This window comes from Henckelia pumila, chromosome 3 (assembly GCF_033568475.1).
Source record: "Henckelia pumila isolate YLH828 chromosome 3, ASM3356847v2, whole genome shotgun sequence".
In the NCBI taxonomy this organism is placed as follows: domain Eukaryota; kingdom Viridiplantae; phylum Streptophyta; class Magnoliopsida; order Lamiales; family Gesneriaceae; genus Henckelia; species Henckelia pumila.
Window position 1 is genome coordinate 50395528 of NC_133122.1, and position 23677 is coordinate 50419204.

Below are 23677 nucleotides of genomic sequence, written 5' to 3' on the forward strand. Positions count from 1 at the left end.
GGCACAGTCTTCAGGGGGCACTTGGTACTCGATTGCATCTGAGTACAGCTTATCATCCTCAGACCGATGGACAGTCAGAGCGGACTATCCAGACGTTAGAGGATATGCTGCGAGCGGTAGTGCTAGACTTTGGCACTAGTTGGCAGGATTCTTTGCCTCTTGTCGAGTTTTCTTACAACAACAGCTTCCAAGTGAGTATCGGTATGGCGCCTTTTGAGGCATTGTACGGTAAGAAATGCCGATCTCCGTTGTTTTGGGATGACTTGTCCGAGTCACCAGATTTGGGACCGGATATGCTTAGAGATATGGCAGAGCAGGTTAAGATCATTCAGACCAGAATGAAGTCAGCTCAAGATAGACAGGCAAAGTATGCGAACGTCAAACATAGACCTCTGAGTTTTGAGCAGGGAGACCGCGTTTTCCTTAAGATTTCTCCGTTCAGAGGCATTGTCAGATTTGGTAAGAGAGGGAAGTTATCTCCGAGATTCATCGGTCCGTACGAGATTCTCGAAAAGATAGGCGATCTTGCCTACAGACTTGCACTTCCTCCGTCTTTATCTGGTATTCACGACGTTTTTCACGTCTCTATGCTGCGAAAGTATCATCCAGATCCTTCACATATCCTTCAGCCTGACGAAGCCGAGTTAGACGAGACTCTGAGCTACTTTGAGCGACCGATTCAGATCCTTGATCGGAAGGAGAAACAACTCGGGACCAAGTCGATTCCGTTGGTGAAAGTGCAGTGGAGCTGTCACGGCGTCGAGGAAGCAACTTGGGAGACAGAGTCTGACATGAGACAGCGATTTCAGGAGTTATTCGGATGACGTGAGTTCTTCTTACTGTCTTTAGTTCTTTATTCTATCTTATGAGTTGTGGTTCTCATTGATTTCGAGGACGAAATCTCTTCTTAGTGGGGGAGAATTGTAACGCCCTGTTTTTATCTTAAATGATTTTATTTGAGTTAATCAGAGATTACAGAATTCTCGAGCCGGTTTGATTTTGATCAGGGTACTTTTTGCAAATTTTGGAAATTTCAGGGACTAAAATGCAAATATTGATTTTTATATATTATCTACACATTTGTTCGACTTGGAAATTTTGAGCTCCTCCATTGAAGACGCCTTCAAGCTTTTCCAAGCTTCCAGATTTCCTCCCGAGCTCGATCCGGCCGTTAGAAATTATTTCTGAAGGCAGATTAGTGATCACTGCAGTGAGAGCTCCGTTATACCGTAAGTATTTCTCCGATCAGATATGTTTTGTTTTTCGGAGGTTGTTAGAATCGATCTAGATTCTAGTATGTTGTTCTTGGCGGAGTTCAGATCGTTTATTATCTGTCGGTTTTGAATTAGAGCGACGTTCGGATTTGTTGTGCTTTTTGGAAGCCATTTTCGAAAGTTTGAGTTTTGAGATTTTTTGGGATTGCCTTGTTGTTGTTGTATTAGCATTTTTATGAGATTATATCGGTATTGAACTGCCGTCTGCGTTTCCGGTTTGTTCAGTTTTTAGCCGTTATGCTGTCGGTTTGAGTTTTGGGATTTCGAACCGTTTTTGAGTTGTTGAACTTGGCTTGTAAGTCGATCATGGTAATTGATCTTTGATTTGTATTTGAACAGATTCGTTTGGAGTTTGTCAAGCCCGTGTTAGCAGCATTGTTCGTCAAGAGTTGGACGAAGATCGGTAAAAAGATTTCCTTGAACCGTTGTTTGTTGTTTAGGTTGTATAGTTGTTGATACAATCTTTTGTTGTAGCTTGTCCGGAGTTGGATCTACGACATTGAAAGGTAAAAGCAGACATCGATAGCGGGATAGCATACTCGGGACAGTTGGTTCTCGAGTTTCCCTTAAAATCACATACTTGCATCTACACTCGTTCTAGCATGAGGAACTTGTGTTCTGTTGTTTTGATTGAGCTTTTGTTATATGGCTATGTTTTATGTTTCTGTTATGCATTCATCTTGAGCCAATCTTGTTTTCAGCGGGCAAAACCGCCCTTTTTGTTTAGACGTTTGGAAACTATGATTGAGTGGCCTAGGTCGTAGTCGTTTCGCCTAGTGCTAGCATACTCATTATAGTTGCTCAAAGTCTAGAGGAGTGGGATACGTGGCACCACCTCGATTGGGTGAGTCGGTGAGTCGTTACTTAATCTCACCCTCGGGATCCCAAAAGCACAGCAGCAATCCCTCGTTTATCAGATTTGATATCCCGGTTTAAAGACATGCATCTCATTACGTTGTCATGAATTTCGTCGTTGTCTTGAAAGCATGATTATTGTTGTATTACTTGTTATGTTGCTTTTACTGGGATTATCATTCTCACCGGTTATCCGACTGTTGCTTTTTTTTGTATGTGTACTTGGCAACAGGTGGGGCAGGATCAAGTCAGAAGAGGCATGGTTAGCTTTGAGGGAATGATGTAGAAGTGAGACTCGGTTTAGAAGTCTTGTTAGCATGACAATCTAGCTTATGTTTTGAAGCATGTTAAGAACTTGAACTTGGATTGGAAGTGGTCTTGCTTGTGGTTAGAACTCTTGTATTCTGTATTCGGCTTGTAATAGCTAGCATCGATGCGTGTTCTTCACTTTTATGTATTTAAATGCTATGTTGTTGGATATATATTAGTTGGATCATGTTAGAGTTTTTTTGGTTATGTTATTGCACTTTTGGAGGCTTGTTTTGAGCCAATTCAGCAGGCCATGCGCGCCCGCGCATCCCGCACTTCGTTTCGAAAGTTTTGGGCAGAGCTTCAGGCGCGCCCGTGCCTCGGGTGGCGCGCCCGCGCGAGGGCTTGGGCAGGACGCCATACGCGCCCGCGCCTGAAGCGGCGCGCCTGCGCGTCCCCTTTTTTAAAAAAAATGCTCTTGGCTTTTAATTGCTTACTTATTGAATTACTCCTTTAATTGTTGTTTAGAATCGAGGTCTCACATTGACTATGTCAGAAACTAAGGAATCAATCTTAGCAAGAGAATTCCTTAGCGAGCGAGATTGGAGAAAGAATGGCCACCCTATTTAAAGCACAATTCATAGTGGTAGATTATTTCAATAATCAAGATACAGAGAAAAAGAGAAGATATACTCAAGCTCTTTATAGCCTTGAGCTACATGATATCTGTTTAGTTGATGAATACATTATGTTATTCACTAAATACAGATGGAATTCGGGAGTCGAGGAAAATATAGCTATTCAGCTATTTTTCGCAAAAATGCCAAGTCCCTGGAGAGAAATGTTGATCAAAGAATATGTTCCAGGTAATCTTGATACATTGGCAAGACGTGCCTCCTTTTTGAAAGGAAAATTAGCAGAATGGTGTCATATGGTAGCATTACAGAAGAAATACAAGAAAATAAGGGGTATAGATAAGCGTACACCTTTGTGTTGTATAGAAAATGATCTTCCAACGATCATTGGAAACAGATCATAGGGATTTAAAAGGAAGAAATTCAAAAATAATCCCTATAATAAAAGAATGAAAAGTTCTTGGAAACCAAGAACATTTTGGTCCAAACAAAAGGCCAGATCCTATAGATCGGGTAGAAGAAGTGGATCTACAAGAACATCCCCAACAACAGGCTTATCACAAAGCAGGGGAAGAACACCATCAAGAAGAACTTTCAGAAGAACTCATACAAGAGCAAGTGAAAGTTTCAAGGATTGCAACTGCTGGACATGTGGAGCAAAAGGACATATATCTACAAATTTTCCAGAAAACAAGAAAAAAAGAGTTAAACTTTTTGAAGCAACACCAGATATGGATGATGCGGTCTTCTTTCAAGATCTAGTCCAAATATATCAATTTGAGGATATCCCCTCAGATGAAAGAATATACGAAGAAGAGATATTAATTAGTCGAGAAGTTTCTGAGGATGAATCAGAATCAGAATCAGAGTAAAGAGGAAGTGTTTCGGCATGAAACACATGAAAGTTTGGCTGGGTTCTTTAGTCAAACCACGATATCTCATAATATGGTCCAAAGGATTATGAGAGAAAATCCAACATTACAAAAGTACCAAGGATTTTTGGCATGACAAGTTGAAAGAGTCTTAGGAAACCTAGGGCTAAGACAAAGAAGACATAATTTGATTTATAAGGTATCCAGAAGGGAAATGGCGATCCCTATGGAATTAACCAGTAATCAAATTGAGATGTAGTTAACTCCCTTTGAGGAAATTCGAGAGGAATTACAGAAATTAAAAGCAGAAGTAGCAAAGACAATGTCTTGGATTCATATTGGAGCAATCCAGATTATGATCAATGCTACTTTTAAAGAGGAAATAGATTCACCCATAGATATCGTAGTATGCGATAAAAGAATGGGGAATATACAAGATGCGGTTCTAGGAACTATCTCGGGAAATTTGTGTGCAGAAAAAATTGTGGAAGTTATTTATCCAAGAATAGCCTACAATTTAGCTGATAGAGATTTTAGTCGAGCCTTGACGTTGCATCAAAACTTCAAGGAAAAAAGACTAATGAAGGAAGGTAATATGTCATATTCTATTACGTATCAAATTTCATATGCTCTTTCTAATACTCACCATTCTGAATTATTTATTAGAAATGAGTTCATTGAAATTCCAGAGATCTTTGGGAAAGTTGCTCAAGCAATATACTCGGAAAGAATCGAGTTTTCTTTAATTCAGGAAACAGACATTCAAATTCAAGATAGACCGGTTCTATACAAAGACCTTAAAATAGAACCCCGAAGGTTATCTTTCCAAGGAGACAGAAGGACAAGCAAGAGATGGGACAAATCTCCTATTCAAGAAATTTCACCAGAAGAAAAAGAGTTTTCTATAATAGGAAAACTTAGATCTCTAGAAGGATGGAAAGAAGTAAAAATAGTATTCGAAATTACAAATCATCGGAACCAGTTCCCTTGTAACTCGATTTACTATTTGGAACAACAGGAAAAAGGAACTTACCAAGGGGTGATAAATATTGAAGAATTGAAAGTTCAAATCTGGGGAATTTCAGGAAAATAAATGGATCAGCTCATTCTTGGTCTAGAATTTCTGGAGGACCATAAACCATGAAAACGCCTTGAAAAGTGAATAGAGTTCATGGCGAAAGAAAAGACTTGGAGGATTTAATAAGAATTCTACGAAATGGAAAACCAAGAGAATTGGATAAGGGACAATCCCTTAATCAGATTCGAAAACTCTGTTCACAAACAAAGGAAGAAGCAACTGCTGAAATTAGTAAGTTATGAACATGATTTACTAGAACTCATTGAAGAAGTAGAAATGTGTAACCATACTCTACCTTCTGAGGCCTTAGAAAAACTAAAGGTAAATAGTCTTAATCGGATTACTGAATTACAACACAGTCTGTTAAAAATGGCGGAGCCATTTAGTAATCCCTTTAAAAAATGACAAGAAGTCCTTTCTCCATATACATTCTGATAGAGATATTGTATGAACAATATAAGGCTGAGTACTTTGCAGCTTATATTGATTCGGGAGCAGGAATTTGTACAGCAAAAAGAGGAGTCTTCCCTGAAGAATGTGAAGAAGAATTGCCAAAAATTGCTGGACGAGATTTCTCTCGAAGAATTTTAATTCTTTGCAAAGGAATAAAACAAGCAGAGATCCTTATTGGAGGTGCAGGTCAAACACCTTGGTACAAGGTAAAAACACCAACAATTTATTTTCATGATACAGGAGCTGATATCCTGTTAGGAAATAACTTCTTACAAATATTTAAGAAGTACACACAAGACAATGAGTCAAGAAAACTTATGTTCACTACAATTTGTGATCATAAAATTATATTTCAAAGACTCAAAGTTGCTTTTTATCGACAATTGCCGATAATATTTCGCAGCCAGCATGGTGATAAAGGACAACTTTTTCACCCGAAAATGAAAGATCCAAGAAGGTTTGGAGAAACCATGTTGAAAATAACAACAGAACAAGAACTCCAAACAGAGGATATGAAGCTTCTCAAGATAACTCTAAATCACAGAGATATAGAGTTAGAAAATAAGGTATCCCTTGAAAAAGTCAAAAAGAGACTCAAAGAAAGTTACAACGAGCATCCTTTGGCATGGTGGGATAGAAATCAACTCAAAGCCAGTCTTACTCTAAAGGAAGGCAAAAAGTATGAATTCGTCAGATATAAGCCTATCCCGATGAACATAACAGATCAAAAGGATATGAGAATGATTATCAAGGAACATTTGGACCTTGGTTTAATCAAAGAAGGAGTTTCACCATATAGCAGCCCAGGTTTTCTGGTTAGAAATCATGGTGAAATAAAAAGAGGGAAACCCAGGCTAGTTATTAACTACCAAGGTATTAATAAAATCCTGGAGTTTGATGGGTACTTCATACCAAGTAGAGAACACCTAATTAGCTATGTACGAAATGCTAGAGTGTTCTCAAAATTTGATTGTAAGTCTGGATTTTACCAGATTCGAATGGAAGAAGGCAGTAAGAAATTCACAGTCTTCTCCACTCCACAAGGACACTATATTTGGGAAGTTATGCCTATGGGATTGGCTAATGCACCCCAAATATTTCAAAGAAAGATGGATAACCTTTTTAAAGATTATTTCAACTTTATGTTTGTTTATATTGATGATATTCTGATAGCATCAAAAAACATAGACGAACACGTTAAACACTTAGAGATTTTTTCTAAAATTTGTAAACAAGAAGGACTGGTCTTATCTGAAAAGAAAGCAGTCATAGCAACAAGGAAAATTGAATTCCTTGGTATTGAGATTGATGAAACTGGAATAATTCTGCAACCCCATATTGTGGAAAAGGTAAAAAATTTTCCAGACAAACTCAAAGACGTAAAACAACTCCAGAGTTTTCTTGGAGTAGTTAATTTTGCAGGGATGTTCATTAACAACCTAGCAATGTACAGAAAGGTGTTCAGTTCTTTGTTAAAAAAGGATGCTAGGTTTATATGAACCGATGACCATACTAAAGGGGTAAACCAATTAAAAGAAATATGTAAGAATCTCCCAAAAATGACTATACCCTTAGATGAAGATGATCTGGTATTATTTACGGATGCCAGTGACGATTGGTGGGCAGCAGTCCTAACCAAGATCACTCCAGATGGGGAAATACCATGCAGATATTGTAGCGGTTTTTTTTCAGAATCAGAGGCCATCAGATGACATATCAACGAAAAGGAATTTTATGCAGTTAAAAGGGCTTTTGAAAAATGGTCATTATTTTTACTTGCTAAAAAATTCACTCTGAAGGTTGATAACACCCAGGTAAAAGCTTTCCTAAGAAATAAAATTGAATCTAAACCTGAGAAAGCTAGGTTATTAAGATGGCAAGCATTATGTCAAAATTATATTTTTGATATTGTTATTATTAAATCTCATGAAAATATTCTTGCAGATTTCTTAACAAGAGATGGAAGGCAGTGATGTGGATTCCATCATGAAAATGCAGAGGCATCTCAGGGAACACCTTGGGTTGCTTCAAACCGAGTTCAACCAGTTAGCCATTAATGCTGAAATGGCCGGCAGGTTACAACAAGCTGATCGGATCAAAGTATCTAATCGAATTACAGGATGTATGCAAGCTCAAACACAACTATGGGCTGCTATTCAAGGGCCAATTTTCAAGGCTATAGAGAAACCATTGGTTTCTCATAAACAAGATATGATAAAACCATTGGTTTTACAAAAACAAAAAATACAACCACCGGTTGAGAAACAAGATGTTGAGAAAGCTAAAACTCAAAGAACAAGTGCTAATCTATCATCAGCTTTTGATGATTGATAAGTGTATTTTATACACTTAATTTATATATGATTTTAATTATTAATTGTTTGTTTCGAGCGGATTTATGTGGGTATTTTGTTGTATTTGTGTTTACAATGAATTATGAAATTTTGTGATGAAAAATGAGAATTTGTGAAGAAAATAAAAGAAAGGAAAAAGAATAAAATAAGAAAGAAGAGGCTGAGAAAAGAAAAGAAGAAGAAAGGATCGATCAGACAAAAGAGGAACAGTTATTGGGCTTTCTTGTGGGCCTTGATTGTTAGCGCTAAAGCAAGCGCTGAAGAAGAGAAGAAAGAGAGCAAACGCGCAAGTTCCTGAAAGAAGAGAAATTGAAAGAGTCGAACTCAAAGCGCGCCCGCGCCGTTTCTAGCGCGCCCGCCCCGTTGCTGTTTGAAAAGTTTTATTATTTTGGGCAATTATTCTATTGGACTTTTGAGTGGGCTTTTTCACACGATATAAAAGAGAATTTAATTCCATCAGAAGGGGAGGAGCCGCCATAACACAATCACACACATATCATAGAAATATTTAATCGTGTGATTTCTGAAGATTTCTGGAGGATTTTGTGCTTTACTTGAAGAACGAAGACGGAGATCGATAGACCGGACACGGCGTCGAAGACGGATTTGTTTTCTATTTTTATTTATTTTATTCTGAATATGTTGAATTTTCTGAACATGTTTTGTTTTATTCAGAATTTTATTATGAACTAAATTTTTAGAGTCTAGAGGTCGGATGGAACCTGGTGTAGACAATTTTATGAATTTTTGATTTTATTGAATTGAGTTTTGTTTCTAGATTAATTATTTTTTCTAGAATTGATTGTCTTCTCAATTATTTGATCAATAATTGATTTGTTATATTTATTTAAAATCATTGCTCAGGAGAGGGGATTTTGAATAGGACATTAGAAAATACACTGTTAATTATTTATACAGCTCGGGAGAGTGTATAATTTTAACAGAGCTTTTAAAAAGAACATTGTTTTGTGATAGATCACTGCGATAAATTCTTAATAGGGATATTGGAATTGAATTGTAGTTGATAAACATTATTTGTTGCTCGGGAGAGGGAAATAATACACATAAGTGTTCTTGGCTATTAATTGACTGAAATTCTTGAAGATTAATTAATTAGGATTGATTGTTGTTGAAACCAGGTGAAATCTATACCTCTAGACCATTATTCTCTGATTGATTTTATCTGAAAGTTGTGTGCGTGCTATAAAATCTTCATTGCTATTTTATTTTTCTGCAAAATTCTGAGATTTTGATTTTTTAGATAAAGTTTGGACTATTTTAATTACAAACACTAATTATTTTCATTTTACTCCATGTGGGATCGATATCTGAATTATTCACTATATTAAAACTTGACACTCGTACGCTTGCGAGGAATTTTCACAACAAGTTTTTGGCGCCGTTGCTGGGGAGTAAATTTTGATTATTTTTTAGTCTTGTTACCAATTAGTCTAGATTTTAATTTAGAGTTTTTATTTTATTTTATTTTAAGTTACTAATTAATTTCTTCTTATTTTTAATTGCATTCTATGCGGCGATCTCAAAGTGCGAATTCTCTACTCTTTGATCCGGAGATCGAGCGCACTGCACGTGCTTTAAGAAGAGCTAGAAGAGAAGAAATTGAAAGAATGGCTGAAGAAGTAAATCAAGCTCCCTTGGTTCCACTCAGAGATCACTTCAGGCCGACGATCCAGGCTCACTATTCTGAAATCGCTCGAGGAACTATCAACGCCAACAATTTTGAGTTGAAACCTGCTTTGATCAACATGGTTCAACAGAACCAATTTAATAGGAGCGTCACTGCTGATCCTCACCTACACCTACACACCTTCTTGGAGATAACTGATACGGTAAAAATTAATGGTGTGTCTGAGGATATTATTCGCTTACACTTGTTTCCTTTTTCTCTCAGGGATCAAGCCAGAAGTTGGTTGCAATCACTGCCGCTAGGAAGCATCACTACTTGGGAGAGAATGGCAGAAAAATTTCTTGCGAAATATTTTCCACCTGCCAAATCCACCCAACTGAAGATAGAGATCAACACATTCCGGCAGTTGGACACTGAACAGCTATACGAGGCGTGGGAAAGGTACAAAGTGTGGGGACCTCGGGTTTCTAATCTCGTTTTAGGGCAGCTAATGATTAATTAAATAATTAATCAAATAATTAAAAGTAATAAATCAAGAGCAGAATTTTTTTTTTTTTTAAATCTCCGAGCCTCGCTCGATCGGGCAAAGTCAGCCGATCGAGCGAGCAAAAGATCAAATTCTCGGGTCTGCACATATATTGGCCTCGCTCGATCGGTCAAAACCTACCGATCGAGCGAGCCCAAAATGCTCGATTTTCTGCCTTCAATTTAAGGGCCTCACTCGATCGGTAATATTTACCCGATCGAACGGGTTGCATTTCCAGAAAATAACAACAATACTATTTTGCTGTCAAACCGTGCACATCAGTCCAAATGCCTTCATGATCAACTCATATCATGGTTTATAAATTCTAAAACATGCATATCAACATGTATAAAGTTTCAAGTATCAAATCATGCATTCAATACATCAATCGAATAGCGTAAAGACATGAAATGATAAGCTACACTAAGTCTCAAAAGTGAGCTTCTAAATCACAAGTTTCATGTTAATTTCAATGTTATCTAACTACCATTCTTCGGCTTAAAACCCGAGTCCACACTTGCTAAGTCTCGCTCCCAATCTGTCAATGTCATCTCAGACCATCTCCTGCCCCATCTGTTGCAATGCACACATACAAAACAAAGCAACAGCCGGATAAACTCCGGTGAGAAATCATTCTCAGTATAATCGACATATAAATGCATTAAATAAATTCATATCAACTCTAAACATATCAACTCAAGAATAGAGTAAAGATAACGCATATATCGACTCAAACTTCAAATCAAAACTCAATTTATATAGCGTGCTAACTCAAGAATTGATTCTAATCACTTCATTGTCATCAAGATTCGTAACCGATCTTGACATGGATATCCATCTATCGTAGCCATTCCGGCTAGAAAATAAGGTTAACCGCAACCTTGGCATAGAATCATTTCAATATACAATCATATCAAAAGCAATAAAGATCCACTACCTATGATGGATCGACAGTCCCTGACTCGCGATGTCGTCATTATACCTTTCATTCTCGAGTTGACGATGTTCCACATCTGGATAGGAAGTACAACAACTCCTAGCAAATCTGCTCATTCAAACATCAATCATCTTCACTCACATTCACTTCAATCTTGATCACTTCTTCTTTGGTTTCAAGTTGAGGTTCTTGAGTCAATAGTCTCCTATTAAACTCTGAAACATATCATCAAAACATGTATATCAAATCTCATTCTATTCAATCATTTCAGAATTGAATCAAAATCATCAATATAGATTCAATCAACATCATTTCAAACTTCAACTTCTTCTTATTCGATATAACTCGGAGTCTTGAATCGTTAGCCTTCGAAACTCAACTGAAATCGAGAAATACAAATGCCATAACATTCATAACATCTAAACAACTATTTCAACTCAGTTATAGGCTATCAAAACGATGTCAAAACATCAACCGATGGCGTAGCGATTGAAAATTGGGAACCGACTCGGTATCGAATTCATTTCTAATCAACTCAATCATTCGTATCACTTATATCAGCTGAATTCATCATTCAATTCATCATATCAGCAGATATAATCACATGTTAACAAGTCAAAAACATGCTGAAATACTCAGAAGTTCATCTAACAATAACTCATTGTTCCGGTCTCGACAACGAAACACATATACGATCAAGAACATGAAACTATATCAAGGTACTGTTCTCTGCCAAATTCCGTTCTTCAAAACATGCAGAGAGAACAAAATACTTACATCAAATCGAAGGCCTCATCGCAAGGATTTCAGAACATCTTTCGGAATCGAAATCGGACAACGAACGCAAAAGTTACGGCGATTTGAAGAAATCGAATTCAAAGAAATATAAGAACTCTCGACTTCTCTGTTCTCGGCTTCAGAATTCTGAATTGAAAAATAACATAACACGTATCAAGGCTGATTCATTATTCAAAAATCGGATATGTATTGCATAAATTGCAATTTAGTCCCTAAAGTTTTCAGTAATTGCAATTCAGTCCTCGACCTTCTTTTTAATTCAATTTCAATCCAAAATAATTTAAGAATATTAGAATTAAAATCGAAACTCTAAATATTTCCAAATTAAATATACTCGAATTAAAATTAAATAAATTCGGATTAAATCAATAATCCCGGCCTTTTGCACTTTAGCCCTCGAATCTTCGATATTCTCCAATCAACCCCTGATCGGGTTTCATCTTCAAAATACATCTTCTTTAATTTTCAAAATATGGAATTTAATCTCAAATTCCATAAATATTCAAATCGAATATTTATTCTATTAATTTAAGAATTCTCGGAATTTAATTCTCAAAATCCGTAAATTCTCAAATTAAATATTTTCGGCTCGGAAATTAAATCTATCATTTCCATAACTTCTCAAATCGATATTAGCCCTTAATATGAAATTTAATTCTCAAATTCCATAATTAATAATTTAATATTTTTGGGTCTTACACAAAGAATTACTTAGACGTTGTCCTAACCACAATTTTGCAGATTGGGAACAGATCGAGTGGTTTTACAACGGACTGAATGCGTCTACAAGGATGAACTTGGATTTTGCTTCTGGAGGAACTATTTTTGCAAAGGACCCCGTACAGGCCTACGATATGCTGGAACAGATGACGGTTAATAGTTTTCAATGGCTATCTGAGCGTATGGGAGTCAAGAAGCCAGCTGGAGTGTATGCAGTGGATCCTCTCACATCCATCACCGCTCAATTATCTGCACTGACTACACATGTAGCTTCTTTGAATAGGATTAATGCTGCAGATTCAACTGGAGTTGAAGGATCACACGCCCTATAGGAAGTTAATTATATCACTCCTAATGGCTACCGAGGTTATGGAGCTTACAGAGGTAACCCTGTCCCTAATACTTCCCATCCTAGCTTGCGAAATCATGAAAATTTTTCTTATGCTAACAATAATAATGTGTTGAATCCTTCGGGGTTCATGACAAATAAGAGTGAGGGTAATCCGTCTTTGGAGGATGTGGTTAGTACTTTTGTGCAGGAATCAGGTAAGAGGATGGCCAGAACTAAGTCTCGCCTTGATAGCTTGGAGACGCACATGGCCAACATGGGCGCGGTGTTGCAATCCATGGAGACTAGCATTGGGCAGTTGGCAAACGCACTGAAAGACAACAACCGCGGCCAGTTCCCTAGCAATACTGAGGTGAATCCTAAGGAACAGTGCAATGCCATAGAGTAAAGAAGTGAAAAAGAAGTTGGAGTCCAAGAACCTGCTCTTGAAGAGGAGAAATCTGAGGAAAAATTTGAAGAGAAGGAGTCTAAACCTGAGCCAAAACCGATGTACAAGCCTCCTCTTCCATACCTGCAGAGGTTCAAGAAGAAAGCATTGGATGAGCAGTTCTCCAAATTTTTAGAGATTTTCAAGAAAATTCACATCAACATCCCCTTTGCTGATGCTTTGGAGCAAATGCCAAATTATGCAAAATTCATCAAGGAGATGATGTCCAAGAAAAGGAGACTGCTAGAGAACGAGGTGGTGAATTTGAATGAAGAGTGCAGTGCGGTGCTTCAAAAGAAGATGCCACAAAAGCTTAAAGATCTAGGGAGTTTTACTATTCCTTGTTCTATTGGTGGTTCTCATTTTAATAATGCACTTTGTGATTTAGGGGCCAGTATTAACTTAATGTCATTATCTATTTACAGGGCCTTGGAGTTGGGAGACATGAAATCGACTAAGATTTCATTGCAATTGGTGGATCGGAGCATTACATATCCACTAGGATTTGTTGAAGATGTTCTAGTCAAGGTGGATAAATTTATCTTCCCAGCGGATTTCGTGATTTTGGATATTGAAGCGGATCATGGTGCTCCGCTGATTTTTGGACGCCCGTTTTTTGCTACTGCTAATGCCAAAATAGATGTCAAGAAGGGTGAATTATCTATGGGTGTGGAGTACGAATGAGTGGTCTTCAACTTATTCACGAAAGCACCCACTCCACCCATTGAAGAATTGTGCTTAATTGAACCGGTTGTGAATTTGGAGAGCTGTCCAAGAGCTAATGTTGAGGTTGAATCAAAGAGTAAAGCCCAAATTTATCGACGAAGAAAACCGCGAAGAAGAAAAAATCAAAATTTAACAGGCGGTTCGTGGAATTTATTTGGCGAGTGAAAGAGAAAGGGAAGAATTAATCCGGTGAAAGTCAGGCTGACGACTATAAACCAAGCGCTACTTGGGAGGCAACCCAAGCATTTTTTTTATTTTATTTGCTTTTATTTTCAGTTTATTTAATTTTTGTTATTTATTTATTTTTTAAGTATTTTGTTATCATTTTTTTGAAGCCTAATTTTTCTTAATTTTCAAAAAAAAAATAAAAAAATTTCAGGCTCCAGAAATCTCAAATTCAAGCAAGCGGCGCGCCCCATTTATCAGAGCGCCCGCGCCTTACCTGGACGAAATGGCAATGCTTTGCGAATTAAAGGCGCGCTCGCGCCATTATCTCGAGCGCCCGCGCCTCCTCACCGCATGAAGCTTAGCCATTAGCGCATCTTCTTTGAGCAATCGCGCAACTCGTTCGCGCAACAACCAGCGCAATCGCGCATCTTCCCATTCCTCAGCCCTCTGCGCAAACAAATCTCCCCAAGAGTGCTTAAGCTTGCGTTATCGCGCTACCAGCATTCCCATCTGCGTTAGTTACCAGCGCAATCGCGCTCAAACAACCACCATCATCTCTAGAAAATGCGCAAACGCGCTACCCTATTTTGCGCTAACAAGCCTCCTCCATCCGCGCCTACTTCAGCGCAAACGCGCATCCAAGATTCATCCTTGCACAAACAAGCAGCCAACAGTTTGTACTCATGTGCACTTGAAAGTTACAGCAGCAGCACCTCTCCTTTGCAAACGAGCTTAAGCATACACCATCAGAGCTTCCTCCTCTCATGCGGAATTTGCTTCATCTGCAGCTGCTCCTTTATGCGCACTTTCAATCCACAGCAGCAACATTCCGAGAGCAAACAAGCTTCTCAAAGAGATGTCTCAAACCATGCAAGATCGAACATATGAAGCGCATGATGCCTCGCATTTTTTCCTTAATTTCACATACATTAAGCGAGTTATATTGTATTGTTTGTTTCGGAATTCAATTTTGTATATTATCTTATCGTGTGCATGTGCTTTTTTCAGGTTAAATTGGATGCTAAGTCGTATATCTCCACCACCTTCTCTAATAGTTGCGGTTGCGAATTATTTTCCATGAAGTTTATAACGCCGAGTCCTGATGCTCGGTGTCGAAGGTATGAGTCCCTTGTTCGTTCTCTTTGTTTTTAATCATTAGGGACAATGATTATATTAAGTTTGGGGGGGGGGGGGTGAATCAGTGTATGATATTGTTGATTGGTTGAGTGTTGTTTGGTTGAATATTATGTGTGCTTCATAGATAAAAAATTTTGTTGAGTTTAGTAGTGTTAGTTGAGTTGAGTTGAAAAGAAGTTGAGAAAGAAATGGATGCATGGCCAATGATGAAATTTTTTTGTTTTGTGCTATAACTGAAATCCATGATTGTCCATCTATCTGAAAAATAGGGCTAATTGCATTCACACCCCCTGTGAAAAGTCTAAAAGACATAAAACCCCCTGTGTAAAATTAATAGCATGTTAGACCCTATGTTTTAAAAAAATTAGCATAAAAACCCCTATGAGAGGGTATAAATGTGCCCGAGTTTGTATAACATAGGGGTGAAATGTACTACATTTTAAAAAACTGAGGGATGCATTAGCCTATTAATATTTCTTAGGGGGTTTTATGCCTTTTAGACTTTTCACAGGGGGTGTGAATGCAATTAGCCCCTGAAAAATATTTTTGAAAAAATGGAACCAAGTGAATGAACAATTTCTTATATACTTTATGATTAATACTTGAATCTGATTTTTGAGACATACAGACATAGATATGATTGAGGCATTGTTTGGATTTTTTGGGCCTGATTTTCATTGAATTAATTTATCCCTAGTTGCCCATTTGAGCCTACACGTTTATTAGTACAGTGAGGTACGAGAAAATCTGAAATTTGTTGGAAAATCATCGTTTACTGCTGATGATTAGTTTTTCTGCATTAATTGAATTTGTATGATTTGATTGTGGATTGAGACTTGTCTAGAACTAGTTCGGACACTCTTCGAGGTGAAATACGGGCAAAACTGTGATTAGGAATGATTTAGGCGATTTTTCTGAATTCGTTTGAGCCTTTCAAGCTACCTATTTATGCATGTATCCCTAGTACCTTGTTTGAGCTTTATTGAAAATCGAATGGCATGCGTGTAAACGTGTGATTAAACCCCCATTCGTCATTATTTCAAGGTCCTACATTGACTACCTGAATATCCTAAACACTAATTCCTACCTTTAAGGGAGTAATTTGAATGCTAAAATGTTTTATGCTCCTAGTTTTATTTGTGAAAAATGGAATGGTGTGGTGAATGAATTGAAAAGATGAAAAGAGGTAGTAGAAAAAAAATGTGGTTGTAAAGTTGTAAAAGAGAGTTGAAAAAGTTGTGAAATAAGTTGAGAAAAAGTTGAAAAATCAATAAACGAAGTGAAAGAAAAGTAAGTATGAAATTGTGAATGAAAAGGAGTTGAAATTAGAATTGAGCATGAATATAAATTACTCCTTAATTTGAATTCTTATACTTCGTTTGTAGCCATAAGCCAGGCCTTACTTTATAAGCTGATTAAGTCCTATTGATCGAGTCTCAGTTGCCCAATATATTAGTGGAGAAGAGTTGCGAGAATTTAGCCTATGGACTGTTGATTGATACTTTTAATGATTATGAATTTGTGATCGAAACACGCACACACTATTATTCGTTGCATTTACCTATTTGTGAGTGTTTTTGATAAATATTCCTATTTTTGATCCTATGCTATCTTGAAAAGTCCTCATGATCTATGAATGTTTGAATTGAACTTGGATAATGGTGTTTTGAACGTGAGTTGCGGAGATTGTGAGTTTATGCGGTTATTTTGTTATGACTTAAAACTTTCAAGTGTTAGTTGGGTGTGATATGATTGGATTTGAAATTTTTTGAAATCATTGCTGAGGCCATTGCTCCATAATATTTCTTGGCTATTCGTATGGGTTGAGAGATTGAGTTTTTGGAATTTATTGGTTTTAATAGTTTTGCTCGGGACTAGCAAAAGTCTAAGTTTGGGGGTATTTGATAAGTGTATTTTATACACTTAATTTATATATGATTTTAATTATTAATTATTTGTTTCGAGCGGATTTATGTGGGTATTTTGTTGTATTTGTGTTTACAGTGAATTATGGAATTTTGTGATGAAAAATGAGAATTTGTGAAGAAAATAAAAGAAAAGAAAAAGAATAAAATAAGAAAGAAGAGGCTGAGAAAAGAAAAGAAGAAGAAAGGATAGATCAGACAAAAGAGGAACAATTATTGGGCTTTCTTGTGGGCCTTGATTGTTAGCGCTAAAGCAAGCGCTGAAGAAGAGAAGAAAGAGAGCAAACGTGCAAGTTCCTAAAAGAAGAGAAATTGAAAGAGTCGAACTCAAAGCGCGCCCGCGCCGTTCCTAGCGCGCCCGCCCCGTTGCTGTTTGGAAAATTTTATTATTTCGGGCAATTATTCTATTGGGCTTTTGAGTGGACTTTTTCACACGATATAAAAGGAAATTTAATTCCATCAGAAGTGGAGGAGCCGTCATAACACAATCACACACATATCAGAGAAATATTTGATCGTGTGATTTCTGAAGATTTCTGGAGGATTTCGTGCTTTACTTGAAGAACGAAGACGGAGATCGATAGACCGGACACGGCGTCGACGACGGATTTGTTTTTTATCTTTATTTATTTTATTCTGAATATGTTGAATTTTCTGAACATGTTTTGTTTTATTCAGAATTTTATTATGTACTAAATTTTTAGAGTCTAGAGGTCGGATGGAACCTGGTGTAGACACTTTCATGAATTTTTGATTTTATTGAATTGAGTTTTGTTTCTAGATTAATTGTTTTTTCTAGAATTGATTGTCTTCTCAATTATCTGATCAATAATTGATTTGTTATATTTATTTGAAGTCATTGCTCGGGAGAGGGGATTTTGAATAGGACATTAGAAAATACACTGTTAATTATTTATACAGCTCGAGAGAGTGTACAATTTTAACAGAGCTTTTAAAAAGAACATTGTTTTGTGATAGATCACTACGATAAATTCTTAATAGGGATATTGAAATTGAATTGTAGTTGATAAACATTATTTATTGCTTGGGAGAGGGAAATAATACACGTAAGTGTTCCTGGCTATTAATTGACTGAAATTCTTGAAAATTAATTAATTAGGATTGATTGTTGTTGAAACCAGGTGAAATCTATACCTCTAGACCATTATTCTCTGATTGATTTTATCTGAAAGTTGTGTGCGTGCTATAAAATCTTCATTGCTATTTTATTTTTTTGCAAAATTCTGAGATTTTGATTTTCTAGATAAAGTTTGGACTATTTTAATTACAAGCACTAATTATTTTCATTTTACTCCCTGTGGGATCGATATCTGAATTATTCACTATATTAAAACTTGACACTCGTACGCTTGCGAGGAATTTTCACAACAATGATCTAGATGAAGCAACAATTGATGAGGATTCCTCATCAAGTCAACCCTTCGCCTCTGGGGTAAAAGAGGAAGAGATCAATCTTAGGCCCAACACTGACAAGGGCAAATCTAAGATTGATACTAACCCAACTATTATTTCTTCATTTCATTTTTATCAACAAAGGTGGGAGAAATTAAGTACAAGAAGTGAAATTAACCCTAACACTTGTCGGGTTGATGTGGCAGGGATATATTCAAGGGTTTGGCTAAAAAACAATATCAATCCTAAGGATGTAAAGCTCTGGTATGAATTTGGAGCCTTGGCCTCAGTTTATACAACGTCACCAAGCTTTCCGGAGATATCACAGTTACCGAAATGGATTCAGGAAGCAGTCCAAGATACATGGGTAAATAACGACCATTTGTCCAAAGGAGATGTGCTTGAGTTATACTTTTTCAGTGCAGCTCCGAAACCAACAGTGAAAGGATCACACGAACCCTTTCATTTCATCAAGCTAAGGAGACCTGATATAAATAGTCACAAATTTATTTAGGATCCTAAAACTGAAGAAATACCCTTAGTGTCCACTTTCGGGGAAAATAAGATCTCAACCAGAAGGGCATGGGGTATTTGGGTCTGTCTTACTGAGATGGACAAAGTCAAGTTTTCATTTAAATTTTATCAGAATTCTGTGAATGGATCGTTCCTGTTAAACACAATGACAGGGAAAACTACAGCCTTTGCGGAAGAACTCTTTGAAAAGAAAGAAATCTTTTGTGGAACAACAAGCTGCCGGGGAGTAAAGAAACTCGCCGAAAATTTTGTAACATGGCTCATATTGGACGATGGTCAGAGAATATCTGCTCAGAATGCCCAAATCAGAAGGAGCCAGAATTTGAAAAAACCTTTAGACCCCGAACGGATCGAAAGGATTTTTCCGAGACAAGCAAAGGTGGACAAGGACCACTGAAGATGCGTTTTCACAGGGGCCTACTTCAAAAGCAAAAGATGCCCCGACAACAATAAAACAAACATGTGAGGAGAATAAAGTCAAAAGAAAGTGGCAGACATGTGATTCCTCCATTAGTAAAAGATGTCATCAATAATGGCATAAAGAATACAAGACAGCTGCCTCCTCCACTAGTAAAAGATGTCATCAATAATGACATAAAGAAATACAAGACAGCTGTAAGATTTCCTGAAGTTTCTCGGTGAAACGAGTGAAACCTCAGCTATAAATACAAGTGTTCAAGGAAGCTGAAGATATCGATCATTCCCTTCAGTTTTCTTACAAATAAATTGTTGTAATATTTCTCTCTCTATTGTATTAAGTTTTCTTTTATGTATTTCAAGAACAAGGCTACTATGAGTAGTTAAACAAGTTGTCTTCTCCTCTTCAAAGGAGTTGATTTATGTAATAATATTATGTCTGAATAATTTTTCTAAAGTCTCATGTTCTTTCATGCTCATATTTTATAATTAAATTCATATACCAATACGTCTTAAGGTAGAAAACGAATTAAGACTATGCTGAGTGTCGTTGAAGGAGCTTGTGCAGAAACCATCTGTTGCGACTGCGTGGTTGGAGTGTGAGGAGCACTTCGTAAAACTCGGCAGGTATGACCCGACGACACTTTGGTCAAAGAGGTTTTTGAATTTAATTCATCTTACGGAAGCATTTTGGACCCTAATTCGGAGTATATCGGCTGGAAACCTTGCGTAACTGATAGTCTTGCATGACCGGGACTGGTTCGATAGGTTAACAATGTCACATACAAAGGATTAGTTGCTAAATAATATTTAATTCAAAAATGGGGACCACTAGATAGTTGAAATAAAGAAAATTATGGTTAGGGAGTTAAGATAAAGTTTGAAGGGTTGGTAGAGATTTTTAAATCATTTACTCTTGAAATAAAGAGGATAATTAATACAATCACTTTGGTAATTTTTTTAAAAATAATATTTAACGTATGTAAAAAACTTCAAAGTACACTTGGTGAGAATTAATTTTCAAAAAAATAGTTCAATCAAGGTCATTTATTAAAATATTTCAAAAAAATATATGTTGTGTTTTATCCATTAGATAGACAGAATATATTTAAAATTTCATTTCCTAACTACAGAAAAATTATATGATAAACAATATATGTATAATATATGATTATACTAAACTAAAACTTGATAAACAATATATATATATTATCAGTAATGATCAACTGCATCAGGGTGCAGATTTTTCGTGTGCGTTGGGTGCAAGTGATCAAAATTATATATATAATATATATTATAATACTCATAATAGATGTGCATTTATATCACACAGCTAAAGCTTATACGGGACAAGAATTTTAATTGTTTGTTTGAAATTTTATTTAAGTATTTTATAAGTGAAATATTTAAAACGTATTTCAACAAAATTTTTGTAAAACGTTTGAGAAAGTTTTTTTTAAAAAATGTTTCTAGGATTAAAAAAAACATTTTTAAATTTTTTTTAAAAAAATGCAAGATAGTTGCTCAACGCATGTCGATTCTTAAAATATCTTGTAAAAACTTTTATATTTTTTTCCGTGAAAAAACACTTATATAAATATTTTAGAATAACTATTTATGGGTCAATTCAAATTATATTTACAATAAAAAATAATATTTTTGATATAAAAAATAATTTTTTTTAAAAAAAGAAATAATATTTTTTATACAGAACTAAAATTATAGATTTGATTGATTGATAAATTACTAATTTATCCTTTTAAAAATAAAATATATATAAATAATATTATTTATAAGAGGTAATATAATAATTTAAATTCAATGATTTGATTGATGTAAGATAAATAATTAATGATTTGATTGATTTAAATTATAATTAATAGATGGATAAATAATATGATAAGAAGAACGAAGGATTAAATATGATAATTTTATACATGGATTATTAATAATGGTACCAAACGGAGCCTAATACTAGACATGAATTTTAGTTTGAATCAAACGTAGTTTCTTTTTTTCGATTATCCAGATGAATGAAGAATCACGTTTATAAAGTGATAAAATTAGCATGTGCCTTTTTCTGGTTCTTTTATAGAGTCGTCCCCGAGTCACCAATTAAAGCAATCATATTTACAATATCACTTTTTTAATAAAAAAAAAATTCTAGATTTAATTCGTTATTATTTTAAATTTTCACGAATTTATTGCATCCCAATAATTTTCAAATCTTGCAAAAGAGAAGATCAAACTTTTTTCTAGAGCATATCTCCAACACTATCTAATTCTATGTAAAATATAATAACGACGAATAAATTGTGGTAATTAATTATATATGGTGTTAACTAAATCAAATAAATACATAATTTTACACGAAAATTAGATATTTAATTGTATTCAAATAACGATGTATATGAAAATAATTTTTTCCCAAAAAAAATGTTAGTTCTTTACCATGTACATCGTTTAACATGATAAATAAGAGAATAAAAATTGATTCAGAATAGGAGGCAGCCTCTTTGTCCGCTCGATCTGCATTTCCTATGAAAGCACAACCACCATTGGCAGCTACCATCATTCAATCTGCACTAGAACGAGAGTTTTGTTCAATATATATATATATATATATATATATATATATATTATAAATATGGCTGATTTTAGGTTCGGGTTCGAGTTCGGATTGCTCCATGATTAAGTGTGTGGCGAATAAACAAAAAATTATGCATTGATAAACTCACTCCAAGAAAAAAAAATATATAAAAAGTTGAGCATAAATTTCAATCGACAAATAGCAATATCACATATATTACTGAAAATTTCTTCTTTCTTAGCTTGGTATTCACTATTCTGGATACCCAATACAATTGGGCCGAGTTTCAAGCCCAAATTTAACTCAGTCCACAGAGATATTGGAATCACCCCATTTTTGTCGGGTCAAGTGGGCGAACTCTTACCAACCCGACCCGTTTGGCACAATCAGCTGGGTTATGATTATTTGAGCTCAAAGTCTAGTTCTAAGGCAAGTTTGGGAGATAGATTTTAGGAATTAATTTTCAATTTTTTTTTAATAAAATTTTGTGAAATTTTATTAAAAAAAAATAAATATAAAATGAAAGTAAGAGGAAGACACGAACCTGTTATTCATCTCACTGTTGATGTTTCCGCCGATATGTCTTCTGTTCTTGTAATCTCGTAGGAACAGAAACGTTATCTTCCACCATCTTGAACTAGCTTGTGATTTCTCAGAGCCCTCGGGCGGCGGCGGCGGCGGACCAATATTATGATCAGTGGGCCATTTTCTTGAATCCGATCTCTTCTTGGAGCTGATCAAAGACGCTGGCAGGAACATTTTCAGCAAGAAAACTCCACTCTCCATGCTCTCAGTTCTGCAAATTTTGCTGCTCGCAATCGTGGTGTTCTTTTTGTTATTATGGATGATTCGTTTCCCGATTTTATGATTACTATTCGTTTTCTTGATCTCCTCTACCAGCACCACTTCCTTCATGACTTCTGCGTGATCTTCGACCATATCTTTCAACGAGAGCTCCAAAGACGATTCCGGCAAGTCTTTGATCATCTCCATCAGCTCTCTTTTCCCCTCCAAGATTGCTCGCGAACGGGACGCAGGAGATAAACAGCTGCTGTAGTGGTGGTCGTGCGGCAGCAATGGTGATTTGGCTGTCGAATTCTTGGGAGTTTTTGTCCACAATGGAGGAGAATCGGTGGTGCTGGATTCATCTTGATCATGATCATGGTGTTTTTGGACCCGGAATTCGATATAATCGCCGGGACTTTGTCGATGAATCGGCACACTTTCTTCCCAGAACCTGAAATCACTTGTTATTGCCATTTTTATTTTTTTTTTGAGAGTGTTTTTGGGCATATATGTTTTGAAAGTATGGGAAAATATGTGAATTTAAGGGTGGGAAGACTGAGTCAACAGTAGTTTAAGTTGCATAATTCAGTCAAAGTGAGACAATTCTAAGTCTTAGCCGTCTACTAAGGGACAAGTATAAAGCATGCTCCACGTTCCAATTTGTTTCTGTGGATCTAAATTGTGAGCACCCAAAATGGAATATATTTTTTTTGTTTTAAAAATCGTTTTTTTAATTTATAGAAGAAAACTTTGTACCAACTCCAACTTATTTTTTTGGTTGCTAAATATTGTTTTAAAGTCCAAAC

At 36.0% G+C, this 23677-nt stretch overlaps 1 protein-coding gene across 1 annotated transcript; it reads right to left on the reverse strand.

Moving 5' to 3' along the window:
* Positions 1 to 21803: 21803 nt before the first annotated feature.
* Positions 21804 to 23421, reverse strand: LOC140892546 (uncharacterized). The gene is made up of 2 exons (XM_073301470.1): positions 22630 to 23421; positions 21804 to 22075 (listed from the first exon to the last, which is right to left on the reverse strand). Exons 1-2 carry the CDS (start codon positions 23376 to 23378, stop codon positions 21991 to 21993), a joined length of 834 nt encoding a protein of 277 aa, XP_073157571.1. The 5' UTR covers positions 23379 to 23421; the 3' UTR covers positions 21804 to 21990.
* Positions 23422 to 23677: the final 256 nt, after the last annotated feature.

Bases quoted from the DNA above. Each gene is read 5' to 3' on its own strand.
- LOC140892546 (XM_073301470.1), bottom strand. From the start codon at position 23,378: ATGCCCAAAAACACTCTCAAAAAAAAAATAAAAATGGCAATAACAAGT. The intron at 22,076-22,629 runs GTTCGTGTCTTC...GTTCTAGTGCAG, and splicing joins AACAGTGAGATGAATAACAG to ATTGAATGATGGTAGCTGCC.